The following is a 20,476-nucleotide window of genomic DNA, read 5'->3' as shown; positions in this document are numbered from 1 at the left end:
AAGCGTGGTTCTGCAGAAGTCCGTCCAGTAGGGAGCTGTCATAGCCACTCATAGTGGAGCATAAAAAGCCGACGGCACAGATCGGATATAAGCGGAAGCTAGTCGTAGTAAAGGCCTTCGGAGGTTCCATGCACCTGGCTTGGTCGAATTGCATTCTTCTAGAGGATACATCTCTCTTGTGGGTGGGACTTTTGAGGTGATGCTACAGCACTTGTAAGCTGTGACAGGGGCAGGCGCAACGCAGATGGCGCAACGCAGATGGCACAAATCATTTGTCTGGACATACTTGGTGGTTGAACTCTTCAACGCCATCCTTCATTCTCTCATATTTGTTGTGCAGAGACATTGCAGTAGTGTTTGCAGCAAGCTTGAATTAGCGATGGTAACCAGAAAAGAATACCAAGAAAGAGATAGATTTATTAGTCAGATTGACTGTATCTATAATGAAGATCATCGAAAGCCAGAGAAACGAAGGCCTTCGACGCCAGCTTCTCACAGATATAAGATAACAAGATGTACGCTTCCAACAGAACCATTGTTTGGAAGTGCGGGCTTCGAGGTTTCGAAACGCAGCAAAGGCTCATCTCGATATCAAGCCCCAAACATGATTGGAATGAGCAATGCCTCAAGAAAGATTCACTTCGAGATAGTAGTAAGTGCTTAGAGAAGAGTGTTGATTGAACTTTCAGAAGCAGACAGACGAAGACCCTCACCTCAACCAGTGATGCCAAACTCTGGCAATTTCGCGATATATGCGGTAGGATTTCTCTGATATTAGCCAAGAAGACATCGAGCGCGCCCGGTTTACTCCCGTGAACTCTTGGGGGCCGAATGCCCTGAGCTGAACGCTGCCCATGGAATCAGAAGGAGCACCATAGCCGTAGTGGCGACTCTCATCGCTGTGGTACGGCACGGCGGTATGCTCCATCGTAGTCGGCTGGGAAGTCAACGGCCTCTCAGATTTCGGGCAGTCCTAGGTTCGTTATTCAGATGTTTCAACGGAATTCACCCGTGGTAAGTCAGGGGTTCTGAGTAGAGCGAGGAGGTTTGGTTTGGATGGGAGACGAAGGGGGATGGGGGTGTGGGATAAAGTGCCTGCATTCAATTACGCAAACGAAGTCAGCTATACGCCGTCAGGAACGCAATTCTTGGGCAGTGCAGGAGAGACTAGTATAAGTATGTATAGATAGAAAGAGAATCTCGTGTTTCGAGTGAAAGGATAGAATGTTCATAGTAACTGTGTCTGTGACCAATTCACCTAGGGCCAACATTGGCGGGTCGGGTCGTTAGACCGTTAGACCATTACGAAAAATCCGCTGTCCTGCCCTCGCCATCTCTTGGCACCCAGACTTTCAAATGTCGGGACGGCATAGCAAAAGAGGCCACAGCTAACCCGATAGGTAGTGGCTACACATGTACACCCCGATGTTTGAGGCACTTTCAGGGTTTTTCGGAGATTCCAGGGTTTTGAAAAAAATTTCGCTATCAAATAACGGTATTCAAAAAGGCCGACCACGAGAGAAACAACCTGGCGCATCATTTCCATGCACTGTGATGCGAACAGCGGACGGTATAGTCAAGGGTGGGAGGCATACTAATGATATAAAAGAATATATGGAGAATGTATATTTGGCTTGTTTCTCTACAGGATCTCTGCCCGCAGACCGCCAAGACCTCACTTTGGAGCATTTTCAGCCAACAAATGGCTTAGTCACGCTCGGAGGAACTCTATCCGGAGATTACAGAGATACAGTGCAACGGCCAGAATGTAATTACTGTCATTACTGTCACGAATGCATTCTGACGGTCATCGCGCATCGCCACTTGGCACTCGGTAAGTGCCCGTTCTCATGCACATCATTCTGTAGCCTTACCTAACGTCGACGTTCAGCCTTAAGGTAGGCAAAGTACCTTAGAGTTCTGGGAACCCTAATGTTGACCTCTTCCGATTGCTTAGTCGCAGTCAAGCGTTGCCTAAGGCTTAGTCAGCTGCGGCGAGGTATTTCCAGGTCAGGAAGTAGACCAGCAGTTCGTGACATTTGGCCCCTGGCCGCTCTTCTCCAACGCATCAAGGAACCATGCCTTCTAGACGGCATCCGTTGACACGCTCATACTCAAGCTTCCCAATGCAACCCCATTTTTTGAGTGCCAGCTTGACATGTATAATGAGAGCTGCAATGACGAGGCCAACCGTATGCATGCACCCTACTTGCTCACCTCTCAGCTGACGGCTACATTTGGATCCTTCCGAATGTGTAGACGGCCGGTTTTTTAAGGTATTGACAAGATGGCTGCCGAAGGTCTCATACCACGTGGTCTCCTCTTGGATCGTGGCCAAGGAGGCGTTGAAGACCCACTCACATCTTTTCACAGGCCACCGTACACCTTCAGTCTCTCTGCCTGCTCGTCTATTGAGAGTGCGCTTTGTATGGCCTATGCATCTGTCTGCTCGGAATTCCTGCGGCAGCCAAAGCCATGTGGATTTTATTTGACGGGGCCCGAAAGAGGCTTGAGCCGGGTGGACGATATGATTCTTGAAGCAAATCCTGCAGCCGACGAGCTCGTGCTTGGACATTCCGATCCTTTGCAACTTCCGCCCATCCTGATAAACACGAGGCGATTGAGCTTCGGCTCTGGCATGTCTGCCGGAAAATGCAGTCTTTCATCGTGTTTGTTTGGCCCTCCTTCTCAATCAAGCCATCGTTGCTCTGCAGTGAGGCATTGATTACGACCCGTGTATGTCTCCTGAGGCTGTCCAAGTATATTGGGAAACACGGGTTCACAACATGGTGAACAATATACGCTATTCTTGAGTATATCGGCCGTTCGCGCCGTTTGCTGAGAGTCAAGAACATTTAACTTCATTCACTCCAGAAGTAGCCGTACATGCTCCCTTCCAAGCGTACCGCACACCAGAAATTACTGGCATCGCTTGCCGGAAAGATGAAGGTCGAGCTGTCTACTTTGGTCATTCTTATCATCGATGGCAGCTGCGCTGCGATGCTAGAAGGAAAGGTACGCACCTGCTGAACCCATTGGAAACTGCAGATTCTGAACCAATCTAGGATGCTTGCGGCAATGATCTCGCCCTAGGTGGCATGCAAAGCTTTGGAGGAGTTTATTGGGGATTCTTACCTAACTGTTGTAACCGGCGGAGTAGTACGTTGATGTCCACCATCAATGGACTCACAGGCAAACACGCTAGCACGTAAGATCTCATCGTCATAAGACTGTTCAATCTTGTGCTCACTGAGAACAGCTACGGATACAATCCCCAGATCAGCGGGCTTCCTTACATCGGCGAGCAGTTCGATAGCATCAAGGGAGACATCGTGCAGTCCGGCACTGTATTCATACCAGTTATCATGCCAACCAAATTCAAGTTCTTGGACATCACTTCAATCGTTGCGGATCAAATTGTGTTAGAACGTTTCACTTCCCAAGGCATTGAACTCTGGCTTCGTTCCGCGCATGAAATGAATTGGTATGCCAGGCAAGGGGCAAGTCTATGCCGGAGGCAGTAAGTACCGACGAGGCAGATATCCAAGATGGGACTGATTCAATGCATAATAGCTACGGACGAATTCGTCACCGCCTGGCAGAAAGTCCACGCTGCTGTAGCCAACAACTCCAAACCCCTCATATTCTGGTGCCCAAATTACGACACTGTTGAGAACATCCAACCCTGCTGGCCTGGAGCTGAGTATGTCGACATCGTTGGCATGGACGACTACCCTCCAGCCGAGACAGCCTTCGCCAGCGTGTATGGCGCTTTCTGTGATGGGTTCGCTGCTCGCTACAACAAGCACTTTTGCATCGGAGAGACTGGCTCTTTCAACGGTGGCACCCTTGAGGCGAAAGAAGCTTGGGTTTCCCAGCTCAGTGATGTGGATCTGAATAGATTTCCTTGCTACAAGTCCATCACGTGGTTTGAATATCTCAAGGCGAGTGACGATGGCGGCTCGGAGTACGATTATCGTATCATTCAAGGGCAGCTGCCGGCGCCGGTTGAACAGACGTTGTCAAACTTCAGACAGTTGGCTCGCCTGACAAGATGCGTGGCTCGGGCGTCGAGATTTGCATCTGTATTTATTCTCAGTGGCAAGCTTGGACAAAGGGATATCAGCTGCTAGCTTGGGATCACTACACACATTATTGACAGTATGGAAACCCCCGGCGCGGCTGTCTTGAAAAGGAATTGCATTTGCTATTAAAATTGATGGCCTCTTATTGGCTTGGTATCTTTCGTTTATGCTTATAATGGACCCTCATACAGAAATCTCAATCGGTGACCTTCCTCGCCAACCCCTCATCCATGGGTATCCATCTCACTTCACCATATTCATCAGCATGCCGGGGCCCCTCTGCCTGCATATTGTCAGCGACGCGCCTTGTTGCAACGATAGTGACAGTACTCGCATCACCATCCCCATAACTTGTTTCACCCTCTTGAGAATGTTGGCATTCAACTCCTTGTTCTTCTCCGCGTTCTCAGGATTGTTGAAGCGATCGCCACCGAACTTCTTCTCGATCCTGTCTAGCACTATTGTAGACACAAAGCAACAGATTAGAAAAGTGATATTTGTACTGCGTCGGTCAGTGGCAAGCCAGCGCGTGCAATCAAATCGTTTGACAACATAATCGAACATATATTTATCAAAGAGAGAGTTCCTGATATCATTTTTCTTGTAGTCTGGCGGATTATCATTACATTTGGTAATAGTGTCTCTATCATCGGCCACAGCTCCCTGTGCTCCGTTGCCTTCCATCTGTTGAGCACCTTGCGCATAGTTGTTGTTGCCGTTCATCTGCTGAGCACCCTGCGCATAGTTGGTGTTGCCCATGTTCGGCTCCTGTCCATTGTAGATGCCATTACCGCTCTGCTGATTGTAGCCCTCTTGAGGGACACCACGCTGCTGCTGTTGCTCGTTCATGCCTTCGCGCATGTCTTGGCCGTAGCTCTGCGTGCCGGAATGCATTGGGCCGGGTTGCTGTCCAGAGGTCGATGAGAGGTGAGAGGTCTCCTCTTGGGTGGCGGCCTTGTCGTAGTAAGATGCGGCGGACATGATGGATAGGTGCAATATATATGATGATTGGTTTGAAATATGTCGCGTGTGTGTGTGTGTAGGGAAGAGAATGGGAGGGTTGATGTTCCTTTGTGTGGGGAAGCTTTCAAAAATTGGTAAATTCTTGGCAGTCTCATCTGGCCGCTGCCGCGATCCGCTAGTGTCGATTAAAAATAAACCTGCTTATTTCGATCTTGCCCCACTCGTGCCCGTCATCAGCACACCCCTTCACATGAATTGGATGGCTGGTAATCAACACCAGCCTCGGTGTGTGTGAGGTTGGCGGTGTCCCTGCATCGTATGGAAAAGACTTCGTCCAGTCATACGATGAAGGCTGAGCGAGCTGCAGGAAGGCAGGAAGAGAGAGACCCGCCCGGGACATCGGCGAGCTTACGAGTCTGGGAATATGGGTGGCAAAACCAGCGCCTTGTTCAAAGGTCTCGTCTCTGTTGATCAGCACTACTTGATGGGATCCAAGTACAATTCAGCATCTTCTTTCTTCCTCCTGCTCTTCTTCTTCTTCTCTTCATCCGCATCCCCAGTCGTTACAACACTGATGAAATTTTGCCTTGCCTGTTTACTCGCTCAGGTCCACAATAGTCCTTGCTGCTGAACTGACCATTTGCCTCTTCTACCCCTATTAATCATCTTACCCAAGCTATACAAGATGCAAAGTATTCTCTGCTGGTCTCTGATAATTCAGGCAGCCTTGGGTGCCATCCTCACTGCGCGGAATGCGACCATTGCTTGCAACAACTCTCCACAACTCTGCTCAAGAGCCTACTCCAATATCACACAGCTCGGTGCCCACGACAGTCCCTTCCTCAACAATGCCTCCGCTTCCAACAGCATAACGTTCAGCGATGCCGGCAATCAGAACGTCAACAGTGTAGCTCAGCTCGCAGCTGGCGTCCGCCTTCTCACTGCACAAGTTCATAACAATAATGGGGCATGGCATCTCTGCCATACTAGCTGCAGCTTGCTGGATGCCGGGACGCTGAGTGCTTGGTTATCGACGATTAAGACGTGGATGGACGATAATCCTAACGACGTGGTCACGATCCTATTGGTGAATTCGGACGACGCATCAGCAGAGGATCTCAAGGCAGAGTTCGAAGCCGCAAATATTACTTCTTACGGGTACCAGCCGCCTTCAAGCACTACCGCCTTAGCTACCTGGCCTACTCTGCAAGAGATGATCTCCAACAATTCTCGGCTGGTGACCTTCGTGGCGGATTTAGACCCTTCGACGAATACAGTCGCTCCCTACCTACTTGACGAGTTCACTTTTGTGTTTGAGAATCCGTACAACGTGACCAGCTCGTCCAATTTCTCTTGCGTCGCAGATAGGCCACCAGCGGTATTCGGGCAGACGGCCACAGCCATATCATCTGGGCGTTTGCCACTTGTGAACCATTTCCTCGACACAAACGAAGGGTTGGGTATCGACATCCCAGATACTGCGAATGTCACCACAACCAACGGCAAGACAGGCGCTGGAAGCTTAGGGGTCGCAGCCTCTGATTGCTCCGCCGCTTACGGCAAGGCCCCTGCATTCCTGCTCGTCGACTTCTTTGATGAGGGTTCTGCCATCAGCGTAGTCAACGGTTTGAATGGGATATCAACGACCGCAGTAGGACAGACCCAGCCTTCAGTCACCCCTACCTCAAGCAGCGGCGCTAGCGGCATTTCGAACCTCGGATTCGGCAGCTATGGCTGGCTGGCTGTACTGTTTGTTACGTGGCTCGCACATCAGATATGACATGGGAAATGATGACGAAGCGAGGAAAAATTACGAAGGAAAGATTTGGTATTGCATAGCGAGGGCTGCATTGGGAGCGTTACATTGGGAAGGACATACTGCATAGCGTGGGGCGTGTCTTTGCTAGCATATTCATCCCTCATAAATGTGCATATATGATCGAGGCATAGCTTTCATCATCACTTGACATCGGCTGCTAGAATTTCATTCACGGCCGTTACCTTCTCGCTGAACTTCTGTTTCTTATCCGTCCTGCGACTTGTGAGCGTTCGTAAGACTCGAATGCTTTATTTTGGCTATCATACCTTGAACCGACCCTAATATCAGTCTGTATCCTCACGATCCCTTTTTGGTGCAACATAAAATGCGCCTGACCAATGAGACGCATCACATCATCCCAAGGACCTTCTGCAGCCAGGGTCAGCCTTGCCCCACATATCATCTTAGCTTCGCAATAATAATGAATCATCACTCACCCACAGTCGTTCCTGCGGAATGCATCGAATAGCTGAGATGGCTCTTTTGCATCAAGCGCTGAACATCTGCAACTTCTTGCGACACTGACACCGTGGTCCCAATCTGCTGCAGGATTAGACCTGGACACCTGTAGCCGCAGCTGGAGAAATACAGGGATGAGGCAGAAGTCTGCTACGCAATTCTCGGGGGTTGCGAGGGTTTCGAGGTCAAGATCTTTTGGAGGAGCCATCATTGCGGGACTTGATGTTCGTGAGATTTTCGAAGGCGCGGTGCTGAACGTTAATAGTTACGCATAAAGACCATGCCAAGGCCGCTTTGTTCACGTTTCGAATATACTTTGTCGAAAAAATTCTTCTTCCATTTCGTGACTTCTTTCCGTTTTGCGGTACGGTTTTCGTTGACGAAATCGTTGTTCGATACCTTGGGTGGCTCTTTGCTTTGATTGTGCTCTCTTCTTGTTCTGTCAAATGTACTCTCTGTTGTATTTCAAGTGCAAGCCTCGACGACGCTCTGTCTAGCGTTCCAGTCCGGCATACTTACTTGATATCGTTGCCTTAACTGCGTCGGGTGTTGAGACCCTCGTTCTACCACGTTATTCGTCTGGGAGGTTGTCATTTGAGTAGACTTTTCATACTCTGCTTAAACCATTCTGGGACCACTACCCAAATACAGCCGCCGTTGATAAATCATGCTCACTATCGGCCTTGATGATGGAGTGCAACTCGTGTACCTAGCGGAGGGAGCAGCAAATGTAGTCTACAGGATACGAAGCCTTCCTCTGGACCCAAGCATCTCCGCAGACCTCAACTTCGAAAGCTATGGCCCCAACACCCCTCCACCAACCGACATCGAGCCACTCCACATGGACCCTTGTCTCGAAGCTAAGCTAGTCCGCCTCAGGAAAAAGACATCTTCTACTACTCCAGTCGCCGCGTCCCAGAACCACTTCGAAAACATGATCAAACCTCTCTTTCCATCCGAGAACGTCGTCCAGCAAATACTATTTCAGCCCTCAAAAGATCTCCTAATAGACTGCAACGCCAGATTACGCGAGATGGAAAGGAACGGCGCTAGACCTGCGAAGCGCCACGATGTCTATCTAGCTGAGGATGAGATGCATGGGATGTTGGTCACTGATATGTCTTGCAACGACGACACTTTCAAGTTCTTCGAATTCAAGCCGAAATGGTTGGCTCAGTCACCATCTGCTCCGCCGAAATCGAAGAGATGTCGCACGTGTGCATTGAGAGCTATGAAAAAAGGATCCAAGCAAGGTCTATGCCCGCTCGACTTGATGGACGAAGATAAAATCATTATCGCTGTGTGCCGCGTCATGGGTCTGGATCCCCACCGACTGCAGGATTACAGCGGTTCAAAGAGGGATATGCTAGGTCGAATTCGCGACTTCTTGCTTAAGGATCCACTGTTGCGTCGCTTAAAGCAACTTCAAATGGACAAGGATCCCAAAGGAGTATTGAAAGCCAACGTCACCTCGCAGGATATTCTCGCTGCAATGACGTTGCGAGACTGTACGTTGTACCTAAAAATTGGCCAGAGTTCCATTGACGCCAGACTTGGGGACTTGGATCTTAAGACTGGAAAGGGGAAGGCGGAGTATTGGAGAGGCTTGGAGAGGCATTTGATTGACGGAGGGTGGTACACAGCCACGGAAAACGAGAAATCAGTGGCTGAGAACCTTTGTCAACTGGCTTGACGCTGGAATACAAAAGACACCTTCAAACAATCCCTGCGGCTTTTCGCCAACAACAATTCGACCCGTTCTTCGAGCTGATCATCTAATTAAATCGAGCAGATGTCTCCATCCTCTCCTTCCGTTTGTTGTAACAGTTTGAGATTGAAGCCAAACAGAGACCCCTGACCCCTGCGTCGAAACCATCAATTCCTTTCATGCGTCGTGGTACAAAATCTGGGTATGCCAGATCCGAGGGCCCTGAAGTCGTTGGACCGATTGCTCAGCATGACTCTGTCCCCACCTCTCGTCCCACCCCCACCCCATCCAAAATTTGGAGCTCGCAAGCTGTCCTTGCCTTATTCACTCGTGCTCGATATGTCCAAAAGCCCGCTGCCGATTAACAGTAATGAGACTCGGTGGCGATGGGTGGCTAGTACAAGTGCTTGTGGCCTGTCTGTGTCCAAATATCTACTGTGCACGCTCTGTGACCTTCAATCCCTTCTCGACCTCAAAGATCTCACCCGCCAGCCTCTTTACCCCCATGATCTCAATTTCAGCCAAGACCTCTTTGAACCCAGCGATCACAGCTTCAGAAAACCCTCCTTTCCTCCTCGAGTATACATCAACCCCCGCAAGCGTAAACAGCGTCTTCGCAAACTACGTAAGAGCCCACTGCTCTCCTTCTCCCCGAAGCCCATTCTCAAGGACCTCCCAAATTGCAGGCGCGATCATCAACGGTCCATTCCCTCTCCAATCCCATGCTCCTCTGCTACCACTTGCTGTGCCCATGAGAGAGTCTGATAGGAGACGATGTCATTGAACTTGTGCGATCCTTGGCCGGCAAAGATTGTTATGGGAGGCAGTGTCTTCTGGATGATGGCGGCGTTGGGTTTGGATGAGGGTGGAGCGTGTTACGCGCCATTGTCCCGGAGAGCCAAGAGGTGGGAGGGCGGAGAAGTATGGGCGGAACGGTTCCCGATGCATGAAATATTGCTGACCAAGGAACGCCAAGAGATTATCAATAATGTAAAGTATGTTTACGCCCAAATTTCAACATCGTATTTCTCATCCAACGGTGTCGGACCGTGAGCAGAGCCGAGGGTAATAATTATGAAAATCTCACCCATTACTATTCGACGGTGCCGTCTGTTCGTGATACGAGTAGAGTGCTTAAGATGCAGCGGACCGGCGCCTCAATTGGAGCCTTAACGCTGCTTATTCTAGCAGTAGTATTCCAATCCCCCGAAGTCCGTAACATGGCCATGCACCAGGCGCGACAATTGCTTAGGCAATCTGCACCCCTCGTCAATTCCGCTCGACAATACTTACCCCACCACTCGTATAAAAATGCTCTTCCGGCCGCCTTCCTCTCTTCTTTCTCCACCCCCACTCAGCAAACACACTCCACCTCTCAACGGCACTTCACCACAACATCATCCACCATGGCCGAGTCCAAGACCTTCCTCGACGCGACCGAACTCCGTCGTTCCCACTACCAGATCACCAACGAGTCGACCATCTCCGACGCCCGCATCAAAGAGCTCGTCGCCCACACCGTCAAGCATGTCCCCAGCGCCTTCCACTCGCAGACCACGCGCATGGTGGTCGTGCTGAAGGAGAAGCACGAGGAGCTGTGGGATGCCATCATGGAGGTCTACAAGGTGCAACTGCCCGCGGACAAGTTCGAGCATGCCAAGGGGAGGATGGTGGGGTTCAGGAAGGCGTACGGGACCGTGAGTTGGGCCGCGCGCCGTTCCTGGTGTTTGGGTTTGCGGCTGACTTGTTGTGGACGCAGATCCTCTTCTACGAGGACACCTCCAACGTGAGGGAGTTCCAGGAGAAGTACAAGACCTACGAGGATAAGTTTCCCCAATGTACGTATCCCCTTCCTTACATCTGGCCCCCTCTTCCCTTTCTGCAGTGCAAAGGCTGACATCTTTTCCCCTCAAGGGTCCGAGCAAACCAATGGCATGCACCAATACACCCTCTGGTGTGCCCTCGAAGCAGAAGGCATGGGGGTCAATCTTCAGCATTACAATCCCTTGATCGACACTCGCCTTGAGACCATGTACGACGTCCCGGCAACGTGGAGCTTGAAGTCTCAGATGGTGTTCGGCAAGCCGACCGGCCAGCCGGGAGAGAAGACGTTCAAGCCTGTTGAAGAGAGGGTGAAATACTTTGGGTCATGAAATTGGGAAGCGAAGCTATAGAACGTAGTATCCAAGTTGAAACAAATCTATCGATCTCCACGTCTCTTGCAAGGAAGCTGCTGTGGAACACGTTCGGATGTTTGAGCCCTCCGAATCAATCGATGCATGTTATGGTCTATCTTTGTTTGGATCCCTGGGTATTGTATCCGCGCCGGCAATGCATGCAAGCCTACCTTCAGAACGCCAGAGTCTATCCAACTTCATTCACACAAGCCGCACATCAACGCTTCCAGCCCTCACTTCCCCTGCTGCCCCGCCCCCTCCCTCCTCAATCCCTCCATCACCTTCTCCTTCCCCGCCAACTTGGCCCTCTCCTCCTTCACCATCCCGTCCAGCGTCTTCATCGCCTCCCTCAACCTATCCAGCTCCATCGCCTCCTCCTTCTGACTGAACGGGTTCCCCTCACTGTTCGCGTACGGGATCTCCGCACTCCTCTCCCCCTGTTTCCGCAACGTAGCCTGCTTGCTCCCCTTGCCCCCTTTCCCCCTCGCGGGCAGCGGCGGCCCGCTCGTCAGGACGTCGTAGAAGGGCTCCACGGGCTCCGAGAAGATGACCTCCTCGAAGTTCTGACTGACGATCGGATCCCGCCGCTCCTTCTGGCCCTCGACGTCCCCCACGTACGGGTGCAGCTTCAGCGCGTGCCACAGCGTCTGCGCCTTCTCGTTCGCCTCGGGCACGAAGTACAGCTTCATCTGCACCTCGAACTCCCCCCACCCGGTCTCCGTCACCTCGAAGGGCGCCGACTCCACCATGCGCGAGGCGTTCGTGTACGTCTCGTGCAGCTTGAACTGCACCTTCTTCAGCCAGTAGGATATGTCCTCGTCGTTGACCCCGCGCACGAAGACGGACCATTGGTGCGTGTGCTCCGGGCTGATGCCGGGGGGCCGGTTGCTGGGGTCGAGGGGTTTGGCGATGGAGCCGTAGACTGTGAGGGGAGGGGGGAGGGTGTTAGTGGGGTTGGGTCTTGTGGTGGAGGGCGGGGGGAGGGGAGAGAAAGAGAGAGAGAGAGAGGGAAGGGAAGGGAAGGGAAGGGAGGACGATACCGAAGGGACGGTGGATTTGGACGCCCTTGACACGGTTTTTCTTAGTATATCTTGGAACAGGCATGTTCGGTGATGGATGTGGAGAAGAATGCAGTGGTGGGAATGTTGGTGGTTTTAAGTACAAGACGGAATGTTGAACTGTACTTACCTTGACACGCTTCGCGCCTGCCGGAGCGGGCATCCTGGAGAGAAGTGAAGGTAACTCTCTGTGTGTGCTGCAGTACCCAATCTACCTGAATTCGTCAGGTGCTGCCCTACAAACCACAAATTAGGATTTTGCTGCTCAGAAAGAAGGGTAGGGTGTACACGGTATCAAAGAAAAGCCTTCAGCCTGGCTTAGGAAAACGGTGAAAGCTGTTTTATATCATGAACTGGCTGTATATCGTAGCGTCCAGCGTTCCCCCAGCGAGATCTCCGATCGTACATGCGGCTCCGCAAATCCCTGCGTAGATCTCGCGGCCAAGCTTCTTTCGATCGTGATGTCAATCAACATCATCCTGCATGCTCTTGTCTCTCTCTCTCGAGGACTACACCTTTCGTTCAAGGAATTCCCGCAGTTGAATTGATGCCGAAGAAGATCGTGGTCTGCGGCGGCAATGGGTTCCTGGGTACGAACACCTGCGGATCCGACCAGGGAATATGCTTCTTCCGTTAACGAAGCTTAGGGTCTCGGATATGTAGAGTCGCAGTCGGCCGGGGCTGGGACGTAACCTCCATCAGCCGTTCCGGCGAACCCACCTGGTCCGCCATCACATCCTCGCCCAACGCACCGCCGTGGTCAAGTACGGTGAAATGGCAAAAAGCCGACATCCTTAAGCCGGAAACCTACAAGCCCATGTTGAATGGCGCAGACGCTGTGGTGCACTCCATGGGCATACTCCTAGAAGCGGACTACAAAGGTGTCATTACGGGGAAAGAGTCGCCGTGGTCCGGGTTGTCGAGGGCTTTTAGTGCAACCAAGGGAGGCAGTCAGAATCCATTGGAGAGGAAAGAGGGTGAAGCTTTGGAGCCGCAGGAGAAAGATGGGCAGTTGACTTATGAGCTTATGAATCGAGACTCAGGTAGGAAGGAGGCTGTCCGCTGAGCAAAATATCTCTGGGATTGACCGAGTTTTCCCAGCAATTACCCTCGCCCAAGAAGCCTCTTCCCAGAATGTACCCTCCTTTGTCTTCATCTCCGCTGCGGCAGGAGCTCCAATGCTGCCCAAACGATATATCACTACCAAACGTGACGCCGAGTCCACGATAGCTTCCTCGTTACCCAAGCTTCGGAGTATCTTCATACGACCAGGATTCCTTTATGACTCGTCTCGGATGTTCACCATGCCAATAGCCGCCGCTGGTAGTATTGGAAATATGGTGAACTCAATGATAGGAGGTCGTCTGTCATGGATAGCGGGTGCCGCTGTTGAAAAACCGCTGAAACCAGATCTTGTGGCAGAGGCCGTGGTCGAGGCTATCGAGGATGGCGCAGTGAAGGGTGTCGTGGGGACGAGCGATATAGAAGCGTTAGCCACCAAAGCGTGGAGGAGAGGCATGTTATGATCGTGTTGTAAATTTGCTCCGCTCGGTTCTACAAATTCCAACTCATTCGCCGCCAGAACGATCTAGCACCATGTTTGATGGGTGCACCAATTTCTTCATATCATTGTCCCCCGTTCGAAGCTGTCGCGGATCTCCGCAGTGTACTGTAGAGCTCGTTAGCAATGCCTTGCGAATATGTCAGGCGATGGAGCATGGAGTTTACCTTGTTGTAAAAGCGGGCCAGCTTTTGGTTGAATTGCTTGTTCTTGTCATTGATAAATGTAACGTCACCGTCATCTTCACCTCTGCCTCTGTCTCTTCTCTTCCGCAACCGAACCTCCTCGGCCTTCCGTAGATCATTGACCAACCTATCCACGGCAGCTTTTTCAGGCTTGTTCTCAATGAAGTCTGTGCTGTCGGCTGTGGAGTAGAAAGTCCCACTCTTATCGACAGCAACGAGCTCTCCATCCTCAGTCTCGATGATCTCCAAGCCTCCACTCAGAGCGGCCTTCTGCACCGCAGCTGCCTTCTCCTTCTCGTAGCCCTCCATATCAGGCTTCAACTCTCGCAGCTGGCGCTTGTAGATCTTCCGTGCATCCTGTGTATAATCTTGAAACGCTACATCCTCGCGATGCTTCCCCTTCTTCTCCATCCGCTTATCCCATTTCTCCGACTCGTCAACAGTCCAGTCCCATGCTCGCTTTCGCTCAAAGTCTTCTCCGGCCGCTGCAGTGTCGGCTTTTAGTAGGTTGTGTGATGCGAATGCCTGCTTTCGAGAGAGTGAGGACAAAAGGTTAGGGTCTGTCGCTAGTCGTTGTGACTCTGCGGCTGCTTCTTTGAGGTTCTTCTGAGCGGACTTTTGCTACACAAGGATCAGTACTCGGCCACTCAACCGTAGGACGGAGCAAACTTACTGCACGTGCTTGGAGAGCCTTGAAGCGCTCTTTCCTCTCCTGATTTTTGTCTACCGATCTAAGATCCGGCTGAGAATCTTCAGACGGCTCAGCTTCTGATTCTCTGTCGATGTACTGCGGATGTTGTGACTTGGGGGGCGCCGTTTCATCCACAGGTGCGCCGTCTTGCACTTTCGACTCGTTGGCGATCTTGCGCTTCTTCGCAGGAGGCATGGCCGTTGCTGGAAAGAAGCCTCACAATAGTTTTATCACCAAGGTTTGGAGTAGATTCGGCGTATTACCTGGGCTTTTCGGTTTGGCTATGGGCCTCATTGTTGGGTCGATGCTAGCGCCCATTTGAAAGCTTGGCATCAACTCGGCTTGGCATTTCTTTTCACGTACGTGTATGTTGTAGGCTGCAACTCTATTACACTCGTACACACATACTCAGCAATTGTAGATTGTGATGACTTCTACAAGGTTGCAGCTGATCATATCAGACCTTCAGGCCTTCTGCGGGCGATTCTTCGCAACCCCGCTGGTTGTATCGAAGAAGCAAGGAGTCGTCATGCGAATGAAGAATCTTCTCTTCATTTTCAAACACCGGCGGCATGACCTTGTTCATTTTATTGTGCGCTCACACGCTCACGGATCAGGGTCAAAATCAACAACTTCATCGCAGCTTCTTAGTCTTACATACTGCAGCCGCAATTCCAAAGGTTTCGGAAGGTTTCTTTTCGGGAAGGGGGAAGGGGGGGCTTGTGTTAAATCGAAAGGCGAATGGTAGATCCCGGTTATTTTCTCATTGCTGAATGAACTGGTCTGTTACGATCAACAGCAGCATCCATTTCCATACAACATACTTACAACGAATGTCATTTTCTTTCTACATTGATTTTATAATCACTCATTTCCCGCGGCTGTGGCTACATATCTGAGACTTTTGCACGTAACTTGACAATACTTTATGTTTGCTAGCATCCAAATATAGAGCGGAAGCAATAGTGTCCCGAAGCTGGGTACCTAGGATGGGCAAAGGATCAAATAAATCGCAGGATTTGTGCATCATACACACCGGAATCAGGTCCGGGTTAGATCTTGTACGGAGCTAAAGCAGGTCTACATTGCCCAGTACCCCATTTGTGGACCGAAAAACAGCCAAAGCCGAGCACGCTGATCAAGACGCTGGGTCCATTGGTTGTGTCAACTTCTCGACTGTATATATCAGGAAGACCTTTTACAAATCTTGAGATCGTCTCATTCGGCATTGTTCACATTGCCAGCCACTCGAACTATTACTGTTCATAAGGCGGACAGTCCCCCAGAGACCTGAGGGTGATTCCTTTCATATTTCCTTAACAGTTCGACGAGCTTCGCTGACAGCACTGCATCAAAAGCTATTTCGCAAAAACAGTCTCCGTTGCGAACCAAGATACTTTCAATCTTGCTAACACTCGGCCTTCTGCTCGTCTGCTCTTGCTCTGCCCAGGACTACCTAACTGCCGGTGGTGTCAATGGTCCATTCTGTTCGCCGGGTTCTACATGTGGCTTGAGTGCGTTGTACTTCTTCATCTGGTCCTACTCATGTCGTGTATCTGTTCGACGTTGACCCTACATCGCATTTCCATCGGCAGCAACTTTGCCGCTATCCTTCCAAGCCCTGAGCATTCCCAAAACGGCCATGGTGTTCACCGGTTTCAACAAGACCTACTCCCTCTACCTGGCGCCTACTGCCGGCGGCACCTCTGTCCCCTTTCCCTGTGGGTCACTCTTCTCTTCCACCACTGAATCGTGGCAAAGACTGATGATACAACACAGACCTTGGCTATGTAGGCATCAATTTCGGTCTCAATACCGACGGATTCAGCGAAGTTTTTCCGGGTGGTGGTCACTTGTACAGGAATGATAGTCAAATACTTGTGTCGGACTTTCCCGATATGGCCAACCAGGGAACCTGGTACGAAGTTTGTCAGACGCTCATCCCCTGGCATGAGGCGGCTGGGCTGCAAGACCAAGTCTTTTGGTTGTCGAATAAGGGTCCTGCTGGTGGAACACCGAATTGTACAATTAGCGACTTCTTTCCATGAGCCAATCTGGTGACCCGCATGATATTGGGGGAAGGGGCATCGATGAGCCTTTAGGGGATGCCATTCGAAATGAGCAGTGTCTGAAATACCCAAATAAGATCTGGAAGGACGACAGTGCTTATGGAGACAAGAAGTTTGATACGAGTACATAGAGAAGCAGAGAAAATGTTGAGAATGTTTTCAGATGATTGAGCCAAAAGCAGAAGACCTTATATGCTAGCAATCGCAATGTACCTCGTCATTTACTACAAGACATGAGAAAATTTCTCAGCGCGAATAATTCACTAGAGCCGTCTCTGGCGACGGGTGTCAAGCGTCATAGACGGAACTGGGGCCACTGGTCGGCCTTCTTTTGACTTCTTGAAGCTTTGAAGCAAGAGATGTGAGATGAAGCTTCGAAAGCAAGCCTGAACATGAGTTCTGGAGGCACTCTCTGTTTCAAGACTAAGAAGAGCATTCGAAGGTCGAAGGGCATAGACTGACTCTAGCCTATCCGATTCTAGCATGCTCTCCAGAATACAATCAATTTCATCTGATCTCAAACCCATCCTTCTCACATTTTGTGCTTACCTTATCTTCGCATCCGAAATATAGAGTCGAGCTAACAGTAGTTAGCGGCCGTTGAGGGGGCAGCTTGGCCCTGCCTTTTGTTTATATCTGCCTAGACTGTACTGTCACCTTGACGTATCTAGAAATTCTTACAGCATAAATAGAGCTAGCATTGTTTTCAGTCTATGGCTCAAAAGCCAAAGATTCCAGCATGCCAGTAACGACTCGTAGCCAAGCCAATACGGATGCGAACCAAGGCAACGGTCGGCCTCGAGGTAAGATGTTCGTCTCTTCGATACAGATCAAAGTACTGAGCCACAAGGCGAGAACGAGATCGAGCAAAACGAAACCCGACCTCCTTTCAACGAGAACGAGGCAGAAACGTTCTACCCTGTCTTCTGCCTCACGGAGATCCCAGACGAAGTATGTATCATCAGACGTACCGTGCCCAAACGACGACAGGCTAAGTACGAATGATAGTATACCGACGAACTCGTACAATACACCGACGAGTACTCACGCTGGATTGGAGTCACCTCCAACGATCCGAAGAACGTGCTCGCGGACATCGAGGCCAACGTGGGCAGGTTGAGGCCCACGCCTTTCATCGGCTACACCATGCGCCAGGTCTACGGCTTTTTCAAAAGACATCTCCGACCCGCGGAGAACTACAACGGTCCCGACATGCGTTTCCCGAATTTCACTTTCATCGTCGTCGACGAACGGTGCGTCCGGTCTAGGCCCCGGCAAATCATCATCTGCTGCGACGCTCCAGACTTCGGCGAGAGAAGTACCAAGCTCAAGCTGTTGCGGTTGCCCATCGACCAGGCGTTGGACAACCTATGCCCTCTGGAGCAGCTGGCTTTCACCGTGAGCACAATCGGACATCCTAGCGGCAAGTCGAGGCTTATAATGCCGCCGCCAAGGAGAATTCCGTGGCCGGATCGACCAGGGCGATACAGGTGGGCAACGGCGGCGGAAGCAAGGAAGATTGTGAGGGGAGCGATTCGAGGGTGGAAGACGGCAGACGAGGCACTGGGGAAGGTAGAGCCTTTTGCAATTGCATCCGGACGGTGAGCCGGTTTGATGAACGCGATCAACGATAGAGTGTACTGTTCAGATTAGAACAAGCATAGATTACAACACGTATAGATTACAACAAGCATGTGCTCACAAGATTTCTAGGAGATCGCAGCACCTCAAAAAAAAACAAGAGCTCCACATCCTTGTCGTGCTGAGAGCACAGTTCATGATGCTCGTGAAATGACTAGCAAGACTAGTTTAGACTAGCAACAGGGACTGTGCGAAGCTGAAGAAAATACATGATGCATACGAGTACCCAATCGATGGTGATTATCCGACTCGGAACAGCAAAACCTCCATTTAGAGCTGCGCCTTCTCCACCTTCCTCCCCGTCTCATCAAACCAAAGCTTCGCCCCCGTGACTAGACTCTCCTGCAACGCACACCCAATCTTAACTGCCTGTACAGCCCCTGTCAGTTTCATCGGCAACTTCCCATCATCCAGACAAGCAGCCGTAAATTCATTGGCTTCGGTCACAAAGGCCTGCTCAAATCTTCCATAATACGTCCCTGGAATCTCCCGCCGGATACCAGACCCTTCGTAGATGTTTACGAGATTCGTTTGAGGTTGCATGTTCACAGTCAACTTTCCCTCTGTGCCAATGATTTCCGTTGAGTCTTCTTGACCTGCGGCCATCATGCGCGAAGCGTACAGATAAGCGATTCTGCCCCCGTAGAACTCGACAATGCCAACCGCGTTGTCGCGATCATTGTGTTTGCGTAGGTCAGGCTGCACGGCCGTAATGCCGCTGGAAACAACGGACTTCACCATGGAGTCTTGACCGAAGAACCACAAAGCGAGATCGATGTCGTGGATTGAGCAGTCGACGAAGATACCGCCTGAGAACTCAGCGTAGGCTACAAAGAATCCGCTGGGATCTAATTTGTCACACGTCTGGCTGCGGAAGATTGATGGGCGGCCGATCAGCCCGGAGTCCATTTTGTTCCAGGCGTCTCGATAGGATTCGTCGAAACGGCGGGAGAAACCGCACATGACTTTCAGGTGCGGTTTCTTCTTTGCCGCATCTACTACTGTTTGAGACTGACAAAGCAAAATTGTCAGCGACTTCCGGAATCTCGATATTGACGGCATGACCGACAAGTCGAGAGTAGCTTACAACTTTTACACTGGTGGAAAGTGGCTTCTCGCACAGCACATGCTTGTTGGCCTCCATTGCCTTGATCGCCTGCTCCGCATGTACTGTTGTCACAGATGCAATGACGACAGCTTGTAGGCCTTCTTGTTTCAACATCTCCTCGTAGTCTTTGTATAGCCTCACCCCATATGGCTCGAGATGCTGTTTAGCCCACTGCAATTCTGCATCATCTGGGCTACTCGCAGCTACCAATTCGGCTCGTGGAGTCCGATTCAGAAAATGAAGTGCATGACGCTTTCCCATACGCCCTAAGCCCGCACAGCCTATCTTGAGCTTCGCTGGAGCCATTGCATAGGATCAATTACGCCCGCTCTTTATAATCCACGAAATTTTGAGGTGGTGAATCTTTCCTGCCGGCAGCGCGGGAACGGCCCGGCTCGAGAACTCAGTTCTCAGCCCGTATATCCTGCATCATCACAAGGGATAGGTTCGCTTTACAGTAAATACTACTAGCGGTAAATACCTGTAAATACCTGTCATAGTGATAGCCTGACGGTTATAGCTTAGTAAGCCACATATAATAAAGTTATATATATAGCTCGAAAGTCAATTGGAGGGAATCCTCCCCTTAGAGTAAGTCTAAATTGTACCAAAATTAGGGCCAAATAGCGCTCTTCTGGGCGGTATCAGTCTTTGGAACTGGCTGCATAGCAGTAGGAAGATCAGACGGTTTCAATTCGTTCGAATCCGGTGTCACATCAGACGAAAGCATAGCTAGCCCAGTATACTCGTATCTGGCAGTCCCTGAGGGAGCTGATACGTGAAAAGCCCTCCAAACAGTCTCATCCCGTTGCCTGGAGTGTGGAGCCATGGCTGCAGGACTGATACAGTGGAAAAGTATCAAAATTTGGACTCCTGGAGCTGTCTTTCTCCCAGAGTCTTGGCGTTTTTGCCCGCAAAATGACTACGTGGACCAATCACAGGCCCGGATTTG

General features: G+C 50.8%; 14 protein-coding genes across 14 annotated transcripts; 9 read left to right on the top strand and 5 right to left on the bottom strand.

Moving 5' to 3' along the window:
• Nucleotides 1-2,287: 2,287 nt before the first annotated feature.
• HO173_011168 (uncharacterized protein) lies at nucleotides 2,288-2,725 on the top strand (the record flags this gene model as incomplete). Its single annotated transcript, XM_037313050.1, has 1 exon — nucleotides 2,288-2,725. The coding sequence occupies one exon, from the start codon at nucleotides 2,288-2,290 to the stop codon at nucleotides 2,723-2,725; it is 438 nt and encodes a 145-aa protein (XP_037160099.1).
• A 161-nt stretch (nucleotides 2,726-2,886) lies between these two features.
• Nucleotides 2,887-3,212, top strand: HO173_011167 (uncharacterized protein; the record flags this gene model as incomplete). Its single annotated transcript, XM_037313049.1, has 2 exons — nucleotides 2,887-3,015; nucleotides 3,066-3,212. The coding sequence occupies 2 exons, from the start codon at nucleotides 2,887-2,889 to the stop codon at nucleotides 3,210-3,212; spliced, it is 276 nt and encodes a 91-aa protein (XP_037160098.1).
• A 274-nt stretch (nucleotides 3,213-3,486) lies between these two features.
• On the top strand, nucleotides 3,487-4,133 carry HO173_011166 (uncharacterized protein; the record flags this gene model as incomplete). The annotated part of the gene is made up of 2 exons (XM_037313048.1): nucleotides 3,487-3,520; nucleotides 3,574-4,133. 2 exons carry the CDS (start codon nucleotides 3,487-3,489, stop codon nucleotides 4,131-4,133), a joined length of 594 nt encoding a protein of 197 aa, XP_037160097.1.
• Nucleotides 4,134-4,328: 195 nt separating this feature from the next.
• HO173_011165 (uncharacterized protein) lies at nucleotides 4,329-5,066 on the bottom strand (the record flags this gene model as incomplete). Its single annotated transcript, XM_037313047.1, has 1 exon — nucleotides 4,329-5,066. The coding sequence occupies one exon, from the start codon at nucleotides 5,064-5,066 to the stop codon at nucleotides 4,329-4,331; it is 738 nt and encodes a 245-aa protein (XP_037160096.1).
• Nucleotides 5,067-5,733: 667 nt separating this feature from the next.
• Nucleotides 5,734-6,828, top strand: HO173_011164 (uncharacterized protein; the record flags this gene model as incomplete). Its single annotated transcript, XM_037313046.1, has 1 exon — nucleotides 5,734-6,828. The coding sequence occupies one exon, from the start codon at nucleotides 5,734-5,736 to the stop codon at nucleotides 6,826-6,828; it is 1,095 nt and encodes a 364-aa protein (XP_037160095.1).
• Nucleotides 6,829-7,007: 179 nt separating this feature from the next.
• On the bottom strand, nucleotides 7,008-7,537 carry HO173_011163 (uncharacterized protein; the record flags this gene model as incomplete). The annotated part of the gene is made up of 4 exons (XM_037313045.1): nucleotides 7,008-7,080; nucleotides 7,134-7,236; nucleotides 7,305-7,407; nucleotides 7,457-7,537. The coding sequence occupies 4 exons, from the start codon at nucleotides 7,535-7,537 to the stop codon at nucleotides 7,008-7,010; spliced, it is 360 nt and encodes a 119-aa protein (XP_037160094.1).
• A 456-nt stretch (nucleotides 7,538-7,993) lies between these two features.
• Nucleotides 7,994-9,019, top strand: HO173_011162 (uncharacterized protein; the record flags this gene model as incomplete). Its single annotated transcript, XM_037313044.1, has 1 exon — nucleotides 7,994-9,019. One exon carries the CDS (start codon nucleotides 7,994-7,996, stop codon nucleotides 9,017-9,019), a length of 1,026 nt encoding a protein of 341 aa, XP_037160093.1.
• Nucleotides 9,020-10,440: 1,421 nt separating this feature from the next.
• Nucleotides 10,441-11,187, top strand: HO173_011161 (uncharacterized protein; the record flags this gene model as incomplete). Its single annotated transcript, XM_037313043.1, has 3 exons — nucleotides 10,441-10,731; nucleotides 10,794-10,872; nucleotides 10,949-11,187. The coding sequence occupies 3 exons, from the start codon at nucleotides 10,441-10,443 to the stop codon at nucleotides 11,185-11,187; spliced, it is 609 nt and encodes a 202-aa protein (XP_037160092.1).
• Nucleotides 11,188-11,444: 257 nt separating this feature from the next.
• Nucleotides 11,445-12,432, bottom strand: HO173_011160 (uncharacterized protein; the record flags this gene model as incomplete). The annotated part of the gene is made up of 2 exons (XM_037313042.1): nucleotides 11,445-12,133; nucleotides 12,396-12,432. The coding sequence occupies 2 exons, from the start codon at nucleotides 12,430-12,432 to the stop codon at nucleotides 11,445-11,447; spliced, it is 726 nt and encodes a 241-aa protein (XP_037160091.1).
• A 384-nt stretch (nucleotides 12,433-12,816) lies between these two features.
• On the top strand, nucleotides 12,817-13,795 carry HO173_011159 (uncharacterized protein; the record flags this gene model as incomplete). The annotated part of the gene is made up of 3 exons (XM_037313041.1): nucleotides 12,817-12,859; nucleotides 12,917-13,312; nucleotides 13,371-13,795. The coding sequence occupies 3 exons, from the start codon at nucleotides 12,817-12,819 to the stop codon at nucleotides 13,793-13,795; spliced, it is 864 nt and encodes a 287-aa protein (XP_037160090.1).
• A 95-nt stretch (nucleotides 13,796-13,890) lies between these two features.
• On the bottom strand, nucleotides 13,891-14,901 carry HO173_011158 (uncharacterized protein; the record flags this gene model as incomplete). Its single annotated transcript, XM_037313040.1, has 3 exons — nucleotides 13,891-13,938; nucleotides 13,998-14,636; nucleotides 14,689-14,901. The coding sequence occupies 3 exons, from the start codon at nucleotides 14,899-14,901 to the stop codon at nucleotides 13,891-13,893; spliced, it is 900 nt and encodes a 299-aa protein (XP_037160089.1).
• Nucleotides 14,902-16,348: 1,447 nt separating this feature from the next.
• Nucleotides 16,349-16,754, top strand: HO173_011157 (uncharacterized protein; the record flags this gene model as incomplete). The annotated part of the gene is made up of 2 exons (XM_037313039.1): nucleotides 16,349-16,427; nucleotides 16,486-16,754. 2 exons carry the CDS (start codon nucleotides 16,349-16,351, stop codon nucleotides 16,752-16,754), a joined length of 348 nt encoding a protein of 115 aa, XP_037160088.1.
• Nucleotides 16,755-17,514: 760 nt separating this feature from the next.
• On the top strand, nucleotides 17,515-18,380 carry HO173_011156 (uncharacterized protein; the record flags this gene model as incomplete). Its single annotated transcript, XM_037313038.1, has 3 exons — nucleotides 17,515-17,578; nucleotides 17,626-17,726; nucleotides 17,784-18,380. The coding sequence occupies 3 exons, from the start codon at nucleotides 17,515-17,517 to the stop codon at nucleotides 18,378-18,380; spliced, it is 762 nt and encodes a 253-aa protein (XP_037160087.1).
• A 306-nt stretch (nucleotides 18,381-18,686) lies between these two features.
• Nucleotides 18,687-19,830, bottom strand: HO173_011155 (uncharacterized protein; the record flags this gene model as incomplete). Its single annotated transcript, XM_037313037.1, has 2 exons — nucleotides 18,687-19,427; nucleotides 19,504-19,830. 2 exons carry the CDS (start codon nucleotides 19,828-19,830, stop codon nucleotides 18,687-18,689), a joined length of 1,068 nt encoding a protein of 355 aa, XP_037160086.1.
• Nucleotides 19,831-20,476: the final 646 nt, after the last annotated feature.

Source organism: Letharia columbiana (assembly GCF_014066305.1).
Source record: "Letharia columbiana isolate WasteWater2 chromosome Unknown Sc0000057_s0, whole genome shotgun sequence".
Taxonomy (NCBI): Eukaryota; Fungi; Ascomycota; class Lecanoromycetes; order Lecanorales; family Parmeliaceae; genus Letharia; species Letharia columbiana.
The sequence above is the reverse complement of the archived record's forward strand: the minus strand, read 5'-3'. Positions and strand labels throughout refer to the sequence as shown.